The sequence below is a fragment of the Asterias rubens genome, chromosome 10 (genome assembly GCF_902459465.1).
Source record: "Asterias rubens chromosome 10, eAstRub1.3, whole genome shotgun sequence".
Classification (NCBI taxonomy): domain Eukaryota; kingdom Metazoa; phylum Echinodermata; class Asteroidea; order Forcipulatida; family Asteriidae; genus Asterias; species Asterias rubens.
The window spans coordinates 5,935,065-5,949,417 of record NC_047071.1 but is presented as its reverse complement, the minus strand read 5'-3'; the positions used below and the strand labels follow the sequence as shown (position 1 = coordinate 5,949,417).

Here is a 14,353-nt window from a genome sequence, read left to right as displayed (position 1 = left end):
AAATATTCAATTCTAGGTACATTAAGTTGTACATATTATTCCTTATTGTTATTTTCTTCCTTGTCAGGTGGCATGTCATTGGACTCATTCCCTGCCTGTGCAAGTAACTAATATTTGATATACTGTATGTAAGGGAACAATTAGTTCAGTCACATTTAGTATAGATTTGTTGTTTTGATTGGCATGCCAAAGTTGACAGCAGTACATGCATGCTATAACTTGTTACATAGTTTGGTGTGTAATTCATTTATTGAGATGGTGCTACAGTGATAGCTATTTAAATGCTGATGCTAACTTTTGTTATTTTTGTTGTTGTAATCAGCTTTTCATGAACACAAAGAACATTGTAAACACAAGGGTCAGTCAAGCTTTGCCAATAGTTTAATTTGCATCTATGTACATGTATATGCAGTATGCACAAGGCTTTAGAATTGTGTATTCATTTATAAACTATTATTGTCCAGTATGGACATAACCACTCCATATTTTGGGGCAGTGTCTCAAAAACGATACCACCTCTTGAAATTATGTTTTGACGGGGTAGTTTTATTGTATTTTGGTGGCCATGTGGTGCTTTAAGTACATGTATCGAAGTGACTCCGTAAATAGCTGACACCAATAATCACTTTTCTTTTGATGTTTGAGGACAGTCTTATTTCTCTCTTAATTAAGAGGGATTATGTTGAGAATTTGGAAACTATGTACTATCCACAATGAAATCAGAAATGTGGGGCCAGTTATATGCAAACAGTAGTGTGCATTTTCTCTTGGATAACAAAGTGATATAAATAATTGTTGACACCACTAAAAGATTACTTTTACATCATTGTGTTTTTCAACAACATTATTTCACTTGCAGCAACCAAAATAAGAAGTGTGGATAATTTTGTTGAAAAACACAATGATGTATAAGTCATCGTTTAGTGGTGTTCAAGTCAGATCTCTAAATGACATTTTGAATTTCAGGTTTTCTGAATATTATTGTATTCAGTTAGCTTTCATGTTAAAACTCTGATGCTGTTTGTTTTTAGATTACAGCCATGCACATGCTTTGTTTGGGGTTTGATTTCCCTAAAGGCCATCTCAAGTTTCAAATTGTGAAATTTACTTTCCCAGGCAATGAGTTTTTGTCTCTGAAATTAATTTCAACAATTCATTTTTGTCACTTTGATTGATGCAGCCACACAAATTTTTGCTGTTAACATACCATTACAACTGTCTGGGTTTGATATTTTTTAGATGTAATTTTGTGTAATAGCATATTAAACAAAGTGCCTGTCAGAATAGATTAACTTTATATCAAGATGTATTTACAGCATTTTCATGAATAAAATCAAAATGCATTATTTATTACAAGAAACCTTTTTGTGATTTGCCAGTGGTATTTTTTCATAGGTGTTAATTATCTCATTGCATGCAGGCCTTCGTTATTCAATTGACACCGTTCGATATACCCAATCATCTTCATTCATTGTTTCATAATTGACTGGATTATGATTGCGGGTCTTGACCTAAAAGAGAGACGAATATGTGTGTATTCTTCGCTTGTCTGACCAGCCTCTGTCTTTATCGTGGTTCACATCACTTCAGGAACATTCATTATTGGCAATGATAATGACTCAGGCTTGTATGCTTCGTTGTTGAAAGGGAAAGGGCGCCAATGCAATTTCGTCTTGGGAAAAGACACCCTGTGAGGAAATTGTAAATTTGTACTGGAGCATTTCAAGCATTATTTATTAATTGCACAAACAAAAAAAAAACATGTCTCTCTTTCCCCTCTCCAACTCTCTCTGACTAACTCTCCCTCCTAATAACCAAAAACCTTAGCAGGGAAGTTTTTTTTTACAAAATAGATAAACACTGCGGGTACGGTCTGTATGGGTTTTGCATAATTAGGAGTTCTGATAAAATAAGGCTTTCGATCAAGAGAGATCTACCAAAGTTATTTTTTGACAAAGAGAAACGTTAATTTTTGGGGGGAAAAAATTGTTATTATTATAATATCATTTAACGCCATTTAGATCATTACGGACATGACATTGCGGCCTCTTTGCAATGAGCAGACACGGTTTACTTTTGAAGCTGGAAATTTCTCTATCTGGAATAATTAGGTCTTACTGGAACAGTAACGACGTCTCCTAAAGGACATAAACATCAGCAAGTTAGTATTATGGGTTGGATAGGGGAGTCCAATGCTCTGTATGGTTGTTTTATATATCACTCATCTTTATAAGTTGCATTATTTGCTTCGCATAATTCGCGTTCACGCTGCATTTTCAATTTCGATCCGGTTTTCAGTCGGCCTCGCATGGGCCCTATTTCAGTTGTTGTTTTTGTTGCGTTTACTTATTTTTGTATTTTAATTCCCCTTCTTTTTAAGTTGAGTGGTTAGAAAACCTACTTGTGCTTAAAGAGGTCTTTTATTATCATTTTATTCTAGTCTGTTCATCATTCACTGCCGACGAAGTTAAAAATGACCACCCCATTTCATTAAAAGTCGCGCGATATCCCTCGCCTCTCCCCTTCTTGAAGTGGAAGGTGATGATCTCTCACGTATTGCCCGAAGTTCCAATGATAAGGATCGACCTGAAGTGGCGAAATGAAGCACATGGACACTAGTCAGCATAAAAACTTAAACGGACAAAGAAATAATTTTTTCCCCTAAACAAATAATTTGAATTGGAAGCGACATCAGCTGAGGTCGTGAATTCAAGCGTCTGAACGCACACTGAACTGTTGCGACGGGTGCCGTTTTTCCCATTCTCGCAACAGCTTCGACAACCAATATTGTGTCAAAATTTTGCCAGGTTTGTTATTATATGCATGATGTTGAGATGGTCTTTGACATTAAAATTACCAAAGGGTATCCAGATTTCACCAAACTTTGCCATTCGTTGTCCACTTGCGCAAAAAAATGCGCCAATTTGCGCCTGACAAGGTATTGACCGTACTGCTCGCGAACGGTTTGTTTGAAAGTGGCGCCTACTACTCTCGTGAAATCGACTGCGACGAGGATCAAGTGCGTCGTCAAAACAAAACAAAAAAAAACAACATAAAAGCAGTGCCGCGCCGCGAGCGCCAAAATGATGCCACACGCAAAATACCTTGCATATTAATCAACACATTTATTAGTCTACCTACCACCCGGTTCCAATTCGAAAATAACCCCCGAAAGTTTAAAGCACGGACCCGACACATTAACAGGTCTAAATAGGCCCAACATAATAAACACATAGAAAGAAAGACATAGACAATGGAACAATGGGTGAGAAAGTTAGGATGGATAAGTAAATAAGTTTTGAAATAATAATTATTGCTACATAACCTTACTAACTTTAAGGTATTATGTAAACTTACGGACCCCCTAAAAGTTCAAGTAAATTGGGGGCGCACTTTGCTGACCCACAAAAAGTACTTACTTCACTGGTACTTCGTGCTTTGTACGTACCCTTCATAGCCTATCACTGACTTTCTGAACAATACTTTTTGGGGATTGCGCACCACACCGCACTACACACACACACACACGACGACGGACCAACAATCAAAGTTTCACAACAACGAACAACCCACCACACTTTCGTCGTTTCAGTTCCATATCGATATCAGGCAGAGCATTGGCAGAACTCGATCGAAGAAGCAAGTGTTAAGTAACAACTAAAACCAATAAAAAAGAACATCTAAAAAGCAACCATGTTAGACATTACTTCATCGAGATGATTCACACGTGCAATTTACACTGACACTTATTTATATCCCTGCATCTGCGTGGATTTTGAGTTAACTTTTTGTCTCTTTTGGGTCTCTCCGGAGTCCAGTCCGATTCGTGAGTTTGACAACTCTCGTTCGCTGGACCATCTGGGCTTATTCTTTGTTCGGTTGAGTTGTTCATGGAGTCAACCAGTTGAGTTGAGCATAAACCAAAGCAAACAGCGGATACCAAGAGCAATGGATTGGTGTCAGATTACTTCCGTTTCCTTGATGTTCATCTTCGGATTGAAGGGTATATTCTCCACGTACACAAATGAATTTGTTGCAAACATTGAAGGCGGGGAAGAAGTGGCTGATTTACTTGCAAGAAGATATGGATTTATCAATGGAGGACAGGTGAGGCTAGACATGCTATAGAATAGGCCGAGTAGTAGAGTATCAATTGCATGCACTGTCACTGTATAATCATGGAGGTAGAAATGAATGATATTTGAGTAACATTTTTAAAAACATTTAAAAAATCTTTTGCTGGTACAAATGGTTTATACAAACTACATTCTTAGTACGCTGATTGATCACGTTGATACTCCTAGAACTATGACTATATGAGGTTTGTTCGGCTATTGTCTCCCGTTACGGGGTCTCCCGTTACGGGAGACGGTAGTTGAACGAACTTCATAGTTCTAGGAGTAGCTGATTGATTGATTCTGTCCCTGGAGCTGTGTGATACTCTGCAAACGGAATCCCTAGAAAAACAAACTCATGACGACGGTTGCAACTTGCGTATGAAACTGAAAGGGACCACCAGTGCAGTTCTACAACTGTATGAAATGTCCAATATTTTTCATTTACTATGGTTCGTTGTAAACCTCTGCTCTACAGAATCATGGGAGAGTCAAAAGTCAATAAATATATATCACAATTAATTAATAATGAGACCATGAATAAGATGAAATGTTTGTAGAACCGATAACCAGAACCCAGCCTTCATGCTCCCTGGCTCTGTCAGGAGGCTTACGATTATCGCAACTATGATGAAACACCCAAACAAAGGTCAAACAACAATTTTGTTGTTTACAGTATATTTGAAGTTCAAAGGGTTGTGACCTGACATTAGGAAGTTAATCTTGTGAATAATCCCCTGTCATGTGCTGTTATAGTTGCGATAACGTATACGTTAGTGCTGTTACTGAGTGTTAGTAGAACCTGTTATAATACACATAATGAATGTTTATGAGTGCAATGGTGCGAATATGTTCATGAGTTTAAAGATGGAATGTTCTATTCAACGAGGCGGAGCCGAGTTGAATGGAACATTCCAGCTTTCAACGAATGAACATTTCGCACCATTGCACGAATGAAAAACATTCATTATTTGTTTTATATAACATCCAAGTAGATCTTTGTCATTTTGATTAAAAGATACAACTTTCAAAACAAACAAAACGTAGGCCTACAATTTTTAATTGTAGAAGCCGAATGTTAAGTAATTTTACTACCTTGCAGTAACACTGCTGCATTACCAAAGACATGCGCAGGCAGTGATATGTGTTTACTCAGCTTTTTCGTTCCATCCGAAAAGTACTATTGCACGCTGGCAGCGTGCAATGGTACTTTTCGGATGGAACGAAAAAGCACGGTGAGTGACTCAGCGTGCAATGGCACTTTTATTTGCTATCACGTGACGGACAATCCTCCAATCAAATGGCAAGGATCTGCTCGGGTGTTATATAAAGTCAGTTGAAGTGAGGGAGGAGCCCTCTAGAGTCTTATGCTTAGTCCCTGGTTAGTCCATCCATGGTTAACTTTTGTCGTTAGGTTTGAACTTCAAGCATGAAGACCATGGCGTCTGAGTCTTCCTCCACAATTCATAGTAAGCAGATCCATCTTTAATGTTACACTGATTAGCTGGCCTTCTCTTCCCGCCCCTCTCCCACCCCATTATTTGTATAGCCCCATGCATGCTCCAACTAGCAAAGCTGCCCCCAACAAAGTCACCCATTCCCCCCCCCCTAAAAAAAGTCACACAGAACATGACAGTTACTCTATGCTAACAGTAACCCCTTGAAAATGTCTCTCATGAGCAAGTCCCCCCCCCCCCCGGCACATGTACTCCTGATCGATGTACAGTCTTGATGTAAAATGTTGGGGTTTACAATACACAAAATAAAGAAACATGGCTTGCTTACGTTTGGTTGTTGCATTCATAGAGGAAGAAGTATCTATGAAAGTATGATAGACCTTTAATTGATCATTGGTACATTTGTATGCTTGGGTTTGTTTTTTGATTTAATTTTAAATGAAGAACTAAACTAATGTATTGAACTCGTGTAAATTAAATGTTTGCCAATTTGATTGTGTTCCCAAAGTTTTGTTCTTTATAGTTTTTTTCTTCTAAATCTGTTATAGAGATTATTGAACCATTAAACAACCTAGATCAACATTCCTTGGTCCCTTAAAAACCAAAGAGCAATCCTGCCATTCCTCTCATCAGTCGTCATTAAATTCCAACTACAATTGCTGAAAGCCTACACAAGGGGATGCTCTCTCAGGGGTATGATGTATTCAATTAAAAAGCACTTAATAGTGGCTGAGTCTGTGAGGTCCGAGTACAATCAGGGTTGACAAGATAACATGACCCGAATTAACCATTAATTGTGTACCAACGGGTACTGTAGCTTGCACCCCAATTTATTCCTCCATGCTTGCACCATGCATACATGTACTCATCAAGTTCTGCTTCATTTGTTCCATACAGAGACATAATGTAGTGGAATTAATGTTTGAAATCTTCCTTTTACCAGGGATTATGTGCAAAGATTGCAGACATGTGTGTCCTTTTGTCTATTATTAGAGTAAAGACAAGATGAAAAGAGATAGGTTGCAAAGATTGTTTTTTCTTCCATTGGTCTACTCCTAGCCCAGGTTGGACTCTTCTGTTGCATACAACGCTATGGAGTCCAGGGAATAAAGGTCCTGTACCATTGCGGACAAAAATTACACCAAAGTAAAACAATTATTTTTACCTTATTGAGGAAACTTAAATTTTACTGTCATTTGTTGATTTTGATAATTGGATGAAATTGACATCCCATTACATGTCGACACAAGTACTCAACTGACTTGCTCGTAAAGACTTTCGGGCACTGATGCGTTCTTAATGTTGTATAGCTTGTTGGGCACAATTTACGAGCACTGATGCGTTCTTAATGTTGTATAGCTTGTTGGGCACAATCTTTGAATATTTTTTAAGTTTGCGCAAGCTGCACATTTATTAATGCCGCAAACTTTGTTACCTTCTTACTAATTTTTCTGCTACATGCATTTGCTTTTAGGAATTGAAAAAAGGTCATCTATAAAGATTGCCCCCAATTTGCAATATTGCGGGCGTCTGACTAGACTCCTGACTCAGAGCTCACACTAACAATTGGTAAAGAGATGATCACATCGTTGTTGCAGAACTCTGTCTAACTCTGTCTATGAAAAGCATTTGAAACTGTTTGTTATGAAATGCATGGTTAGAAACATGTTTTAAAAGTAGAATATAATGACCCACACAAATAATAATATGACTCGAAATTGCATGGTTTTCCTTATACGTTGTGAACTACATGTAACACGGCACGCCATTTTGTGGAGTAAAGGTTTTTACTCCATGTAAGATGGTTGACCATGTTAGTTCGCAAAGTTAAAGGAAAACCACGCAATTTTGAGGCATATGGTGGATCTTAAAATTCTACTTTTAAAACATCTTTCTAATCATGCATTTTAAATTATAACAAACGGTTTCAAATGCTTTTCATAGACCATCTCGACCGGTCCAAGGCAACGTGTCTGTCCATTTGAATAACTTTGCCCCCATTTCAGCTACATGAGTAATTTATAGTATACTGTAGTGGCCATCTTGGTACAGATTGATAAAATGACATCAATGATTGATACAGAGAGCTGTTATCAGTCATCAGGCAATGATAAAATAGAATTAAAAGATTATGGTGCTATACCTCACTGTACACATCCATTCATGGTTGTATAAGGATTTTTCTACTGGTACATGTAGGTGTAACATTGTTTGATCTTACATGACACATGTATGTGTTGGATTATCAACCCAATAATGTATCTTGCCAGTATTTAATGTAATTCAATCTTCAAAGGAACAAAGCCATTTTCATTTTGCAAAGGGCACTTACTGCACAACAAAGTGAACAACTTCACGTGATCGTTAATAAGGGCATCAAGATTATGACCAGGAATAAATCGAAGTTGCCAATGACATGCCTGGCCCGAACTACACATTTTCTGCCGAAAAATATATCAATTAAGTATGTCAAATTTGTGAAAAACTACCTGTAAGTTTAACATTGTTAAATTCACTATGCAATGCTGCAAATCATATGAAATTGTTTTAACTTGTACTTAAATCATTGGCTACTCATTAAGAATTATCTTTGCAAAAGCTAAAACTTCTATTAAAGTGTTACCAGTCACGAAAACCCAACAGTCAATATTATAAACACTTTCAAAACAAAAATCCTAACACAACGAACAACCCACCCCCCCCCCCTCCCCCCAGGGAAAAAAGAAGGAAAGAATAAAGAACCGTCATGTGATGTTCATCAGTCCTAACAAAAGCGGAGTTGACTGTTGGATGATATGAAGTTATTGTATGCTAAGTGATCATTGAGCCACCTGGCATGTACATGTGTGCATGAACTGGTGGCCTGAATTCCAATATTGACACCAATGTGGATTATAATTGCTGAGTAGTGTTGCTGTGGAGCTGTAGAATGTAAATCATCCATGCGTAACACTCACAAAGACTTCTGGTTTGCTATTGTTTGGAGTTCTTTTTTGTAGCATTCCACATTGGATCTGTTTAGAATCTTTGGTGCTTGTGGTAGAAAATGTCTATACATCAGCATCCTTAGCTGTTTTTTGGATGAAATTGTTTCTACTGTAGGTTAAAGTTGATGACAAAGAAGGGGAAGTAGAACAAATTGTGGTGATGAATGTTTGGTGTATAACTGTGTATTACACCATGCGTACTGTAATTGCAAAGTCAAGCTGAAATGCGTGTACACTATTTTATGTGCACTAAGTGAGTTGATAGGTAACTGAGGAAATATGTGTTAGATAATAAAAGTTATACAGCTTTTTTTATTTATTTGGTTTGTGGTAACACCATGGTGTATAGACACTTGCCAGGTAGATTTTCTACTTTTTAGAGAACTGTCAATGCTTTATATTATCATGTACCTCAAAGTAGATTTTTGGAGTTCATGAGACCTCTCTTTCTAGATAAGGACTGTCCTATTTTTAACCACTTCTTTTCATATTTTATTGTTTACTATAAATTATGATCCGACTTTAGAAATACGTGTAGGGCTCTGAGGTATCTAAATAGCAGCTAAAAAGCTATAGTACATTTCACTCACTGTGCTCTTGATTCTAAAGCTAAATTTTGTTTTTTTCAAAGAAATGTTCTCGTTTTGGCTATAATGTACATATACATGTAGTACTATAGTACTATGCAAATCAAGGCTATTCAATGATGTTATCCAATCCCAACATGAACCCAGTATCCCTACGTTTATAAAAACAAATATTATTAAAACTAGGTAAAATAGGTCCAAAGCCATCCCGTAATGTCATGGAAAGTGAACAATAACAATAAATTGTAGCTACATGTATGTAGCCATCCAAAAACTTTAAGGGTGTTTGTGTACTTACCCTGCTCTTCTATCATAGTTGTAGGTCCAACATGTTTGTTTTGAAAATTCTTATCAACTTTTCAGGGTCATTTTCTAAAAAAACTCTAAAAGGTCTGATGAGTGACTCATTCTCAAGTCCATTGTTCAGGAATGTAATCTACATGTACTGTTCATTGGAAAAACCACAGGTCCAGTCCAAGCTGTATGGCAGGCTGTACACAACCTGATATATGTCGTTTGTTGATGGGATTCCCAGGAAAACTCACAGCTTCCAAATTCCAAATGTCCAATGGTACTTATCTATTTTTGTTGAACTTTTTGTGTGTGGATGAAACCAGAACATAGACCTGTTCTTTTTACTGAATGAATGATTTTATTGATTGCTTTGGTGAAGTCATAAAGGAAGTTAAAAGTGTCACCATTATGATAAAGGAAAACATCTTTACAATTCATTTAATGGTTATTGTCTGAATAAACAGGACATTGCTAGTAGTCGCCAGACTGTGTGGGTTGGTTTGGATCGGTTTTAACCATGGTTTAACCTGGTGACAGTAGCAGGCCTGTGCAGGAACTCCTGCGCTTTACTCTCAGGGAAATTGTAGACCTGAAAAGGTGTCAAACAGTGTATCTTGAATTGAATGATTGATTTGTAAAAGGCTTTTGATTTAAAGTCAAGGGAGCAAACTAAATGTTTATTTAATATTTATAAGGAAATTATTAAACTAAGATGATTCTTATCGTTTTGTGTGATATATTCTGCTTTATATTGTATTCTGTATTTAAACCATGTTTACATATGGTGTTCAGATACGACCCAAACACAAAATTGTTGTTGTTTTTGTTTTGTTCTACATTACTTCATCTTCTCGTAATCTTTTTCTTACTGAGACATACGCTGTACAGTACATGTGTACTTCAGGGCTCTCACACTTTATCTAAAACACTAGCCTGGTGTGCATTTATCACAAAGATAAAATTTTGACAATTTTTGTTTAAGATTTGGACTAAGCCTTAAATCAAACTTAATGATGGCTAGTACAACGCCTATCCCGGTGGGCTACTTTTATCTCAGTACATTAGTAGATGATTTATAAGCAGGTTGTCACATTACTGTGATCAGGTGTTGAATTCATATAATGTACACTAATTCAGAGTTGAGTATTTCAAAAAAAGTTCAAAGAATTCGTGAACTACATGAAATATTTGTTCATATAAAATCAATTGTGAAAGACGTATAGAATAACGGGCAGGTTTCAGATTGATTTAAAAAATTATTTTTGAAACCACAACTCAGAGAATTATTTTAATCTTTTTATTGAAATAAATTTTTTGTGTGTTAAATGCATAAAATTCACTGTTACATTGTAATAGAAAAACTCAATTTTTAAATGAGAAATATTACAAAAGTTTGGATAAAGGTTTTACATTGTTTTCTTACTCTTCCTAAATGTCTTCCAAAATACCTAGTTTTTGTCTTAAATGTCACAAACTTTTTAATATTTTTTTTTTTTTGACAGATGGAAAATTTGAAAGATCACTATGTCCTTTATCATCGCACAACACAGAAGAGGTCCATTAGTCCTAGCAGAGGAGACCACACAGCAATAAAGCATGAGGCTGCTGTAAGTAAAAAAAAATGCAGCCGTGAAAAGACAGAGCTCACAACCTGTGCTGTAATGCCTTTAGAAGGAATACTGCCTGAAAATCTTGGCACATTTGTATCAGACTGTGTTAAGAAGTTATCATACTGCATCCCATAAAGTGAATGACCAATCTGTAAAATCAAACTCATATGACAACTCTTTTTTTAGGGAATTTAGCATTTCACTTTTCATTGAAAGACGATGATGATTTGAAAAAAAGTCAAAATCCAGCATAAAGCCATTGTGCTCTACCAATAATGCACTTGTTCCTTTGAACTAAAGAGACTTATCTAAAATTTCCAGCAAGACTTGTACTTTGAAGATTTTTTGGTTACTTTCTTCCATAAATTAACCTTTAAGTAAAGTTGTGTGTCGGATAGACCTTTATCACGGTGCAGCCATCTTTAATTTCTCCCATTGATGTCAATGTTACCAAACCGAGGCTGGAAGAACAAAATAGTCTGGTTCCTATTTTCAAATAATTATAAGCATTCGTTATTGTTAATCAGTACGAGGAACATGACCAACATGGAGGCAGCATGATAAAGGTCTATAAAGTATAAACTGTATTTCAATTGAAGAATCTTGTATTTCTTTGGGCAGGTGAACTGGATTGATCAACAAGTGATACGCACGCGAGTGAAGCGTGACACGGATGGCTTGGACAATCCAAATCATAGTCGGCAGTCACAGCTGAGAGGTCACACTCGCAGGTTTAATGATCCTAAATATGTTTCCCAGTGGTACATGGTAAGTTAAGTGTAATCTATCAAGCTGTTGTTTGGCTTTTGGTTCATGCTTGGTCGTATACATGGGAACCACAACAATTATTGTTAAAGAACATTTTAAAATTTACACATATGAAAAGTGTGGAATTTAAATACGCTGGACACTATTGGTAATTGTCAAAGACCAGTCTTCTCACTTGGTGTTTCTCAACACATGCATAAAAAAACAAACCTGTGAATATTTTGAGCTCAATTGGTTGTTGAAGTTGCGAGATAATAATGAGATAAAAACACCCTTGTCACACGAAGTTGTGTGCTTTCAGATGGTTGATTTCGAGACCTCTAATTCTAAACTTGATGTCTTGAAATCAAATTCCTGGATAATTACTTCTTTCGTGAAAACTATGTCACTTCAGAGGGAGCTGTTTCTCACACTGTTTTATACATTTACTATCAACCTCTCCCCATTACTTGTCACCAAGTAATGTTTTATGCTAATAATTATTTTGAGTAATTACCAATAGTGTCCACTGCCTTTAACATAAGACTCATTTTAACCTTTGTAATGATATCTAAGCGCAGTGTTTATAATTTGTGTGTACTGTAAGCATAATTCTATAGTGTTGTGAAATTTGTATCATAGAGAGGAGAAAGTTGTTTTAACCACTTCATGTCTGTATTTAAAATGGAGGTATAGCCATGGAGATCAACAGAGAAGGATACCCAATGATCTAAGATTTACACTCACATGCTGCTTTTGCTGTCTTTCTTATAAAATAATCATGTATTCATAAATACCTCAGACGGTTTCACTATTCCTATTGGTGGAGAGCGCATCATGTGGGGGTGTTTAAACCTTTGATAATGACCAGTGTTTGTAATCGGTTGTGAGCGGATACTCCGCGCTAGTCTTGGTGCAAGACATTTCTTGTTACGGGTGATGCGGGCGCTGTTGGTGAGTTGGCCGCGCTGTGTGTGAAAAAGAAAATGAGAACGTGTTGCACCAAGACTATACGCGCACGAACGGAACCGGAAACTGTCAGAAATAGGCGTCTCAGTCATAACAATGCAACACACGGACGTCGTACATGTAATACAGAGCTCAAGTACGCCGGAAACGGATAAGTTTTCAGAGTTAGGCATTCATGAATGGGAATAAAAGAGTGGTGACCCGTTCTTTAACAGCCGTTTAAAACCTTGCAGGGTCTTTGCAGTGTGATAAAGGCCCTTGCCTTTGGCTCAGGCCTTTATCACAAGGCAATGATCCTACCTGTTTTAAATGGCCGTGAAAGAACAAGTAAAGCTGTAATGCCCTGTGGAATTGCTTCAGTTAAACAATTATTTTTGGTCCATGGTGGTTCACATATTGTTATTACACACATCAAGAAAACAACACTCCCACATTTTCACTTGATTTTTTAATTAAGAAAATCAAAACTTCAAAATTTTCGATTGGCAATTTCTGTTATTATGTTGTGATATCGCAGTTGCTAAGCGGTATTAAAAAAAGAAGGTGTCAGCCTTTTGAAATTAATAACCTTACACATATCACTTAATTCCATTGGATTCATGAAGTCTAGCAGAATTCTTAACTCAAGTACCTCTCCATGACTCAAGGAATGAATGTTTCCAGTTATAGAGTTATATATAAGAACTAGAGGGCGCACTGGCCTATATACGCGCCCTGGCATGCGCGCAGGCGGCCATTTTCTAAGTTGACAAAACAGCCATCTCACAGTGAGTGTTTGTGCGGCCATTATGTATGTTGAACAAACAGCATCGCGTGAGCGTTCAATAAAAAAAAACTCAAATGTGTATTTCATATTCAACGCGCGTACAGAATGGCGCGTTTGTCATCTTGCGGTCCCGTCGCGTTTGTGCAAGCAGAACCACCAGTGCGCCCTCTAGTTCTTATATATAATAAGTCTATGTTTCCAGTGCATAAAGTAGGTCATGGCTATAGGATCAGTTGATTGTTCAATATGAGTAGAACATTTCTGCATGGTTTAACTTATTAAAAAAGCTACCCTTTTTACCCCCATCTCTAGAATCGTCAAAATGCGCCCAACATGAATGTGGAGACAGCATGGGACTTGGGCTACACTGGTAAAGGGATCGTTGTCTCAATACTTGATGATGGCATTGACTACACACACCCTGATCTGGTTAACAACTATGTGAGTACAGACAATAATGAAGCCTGATGGATGCATGGGTTAATCCAAACATGTAGACAAACATGTGAATCGTCATTAATAGTAGTACTTGGATTCAACACCAAACTTGGTCACAAACAACCATAAATTGGTCTTTAATGTTCATTATTCACTGCATCACAGGATAGCATTTCAATTACCTGTCTTTGGCAAAACAATCATGTCTTAGATTCCATGTAAAGCATTTATGGTTGTGAATTGTGCACAAATTGGTTATGTATGTAAGTTTGACAAACTAAGTTATTTTGTTATGAAGCTACTAATTATTACTTTAAATTGACAGTTGAATCCATGGACTGTTTGGTTTGGTACTAAGACTTAAGACCCGGTCACACAGGCCC

At 36.9% G+C, this 14,353-nt stretch overlaps 1 protein-coding gene across 1 annotated transcript in view; it reads left to right on the top strand.

Annotated features, from left to right (window-relative positions):
• Positions 1 to 3,521: 3,521 nt before the first annotated feature.
• The window catches only part of LOC117295298 (proprotein convertase subtilisin/kexin type 5-like), a 48,854-nt gene continuing 38,022 nt past the window's right edge, over positions 3,522 to 14,353 (top strand). Inside the window, exons 1-4 of the mRNA XM_033777856.1 lie at positions 3,522 to 4,107; positions 10,943 to 11,047; positions 11,672 to 11,818; positions 13,845 to 13,973. Of these exons, the coding sequence (XP_033633747.1) occupies positions 3,949 to 4,107; positions 10,943 to 11,047; positions 11,672 to 11,818; positions 13,845 to 13,973 (540 nt within the window). The 5' untranslated portion in view covers positions 3,522 to 3,948. The remainder of the gene's footprint in view (positions 4,108 to 10,942; positions 11,048 to 11,671; positions 11,819 to 13,844; positions 13,974 to 14,353) is intronic.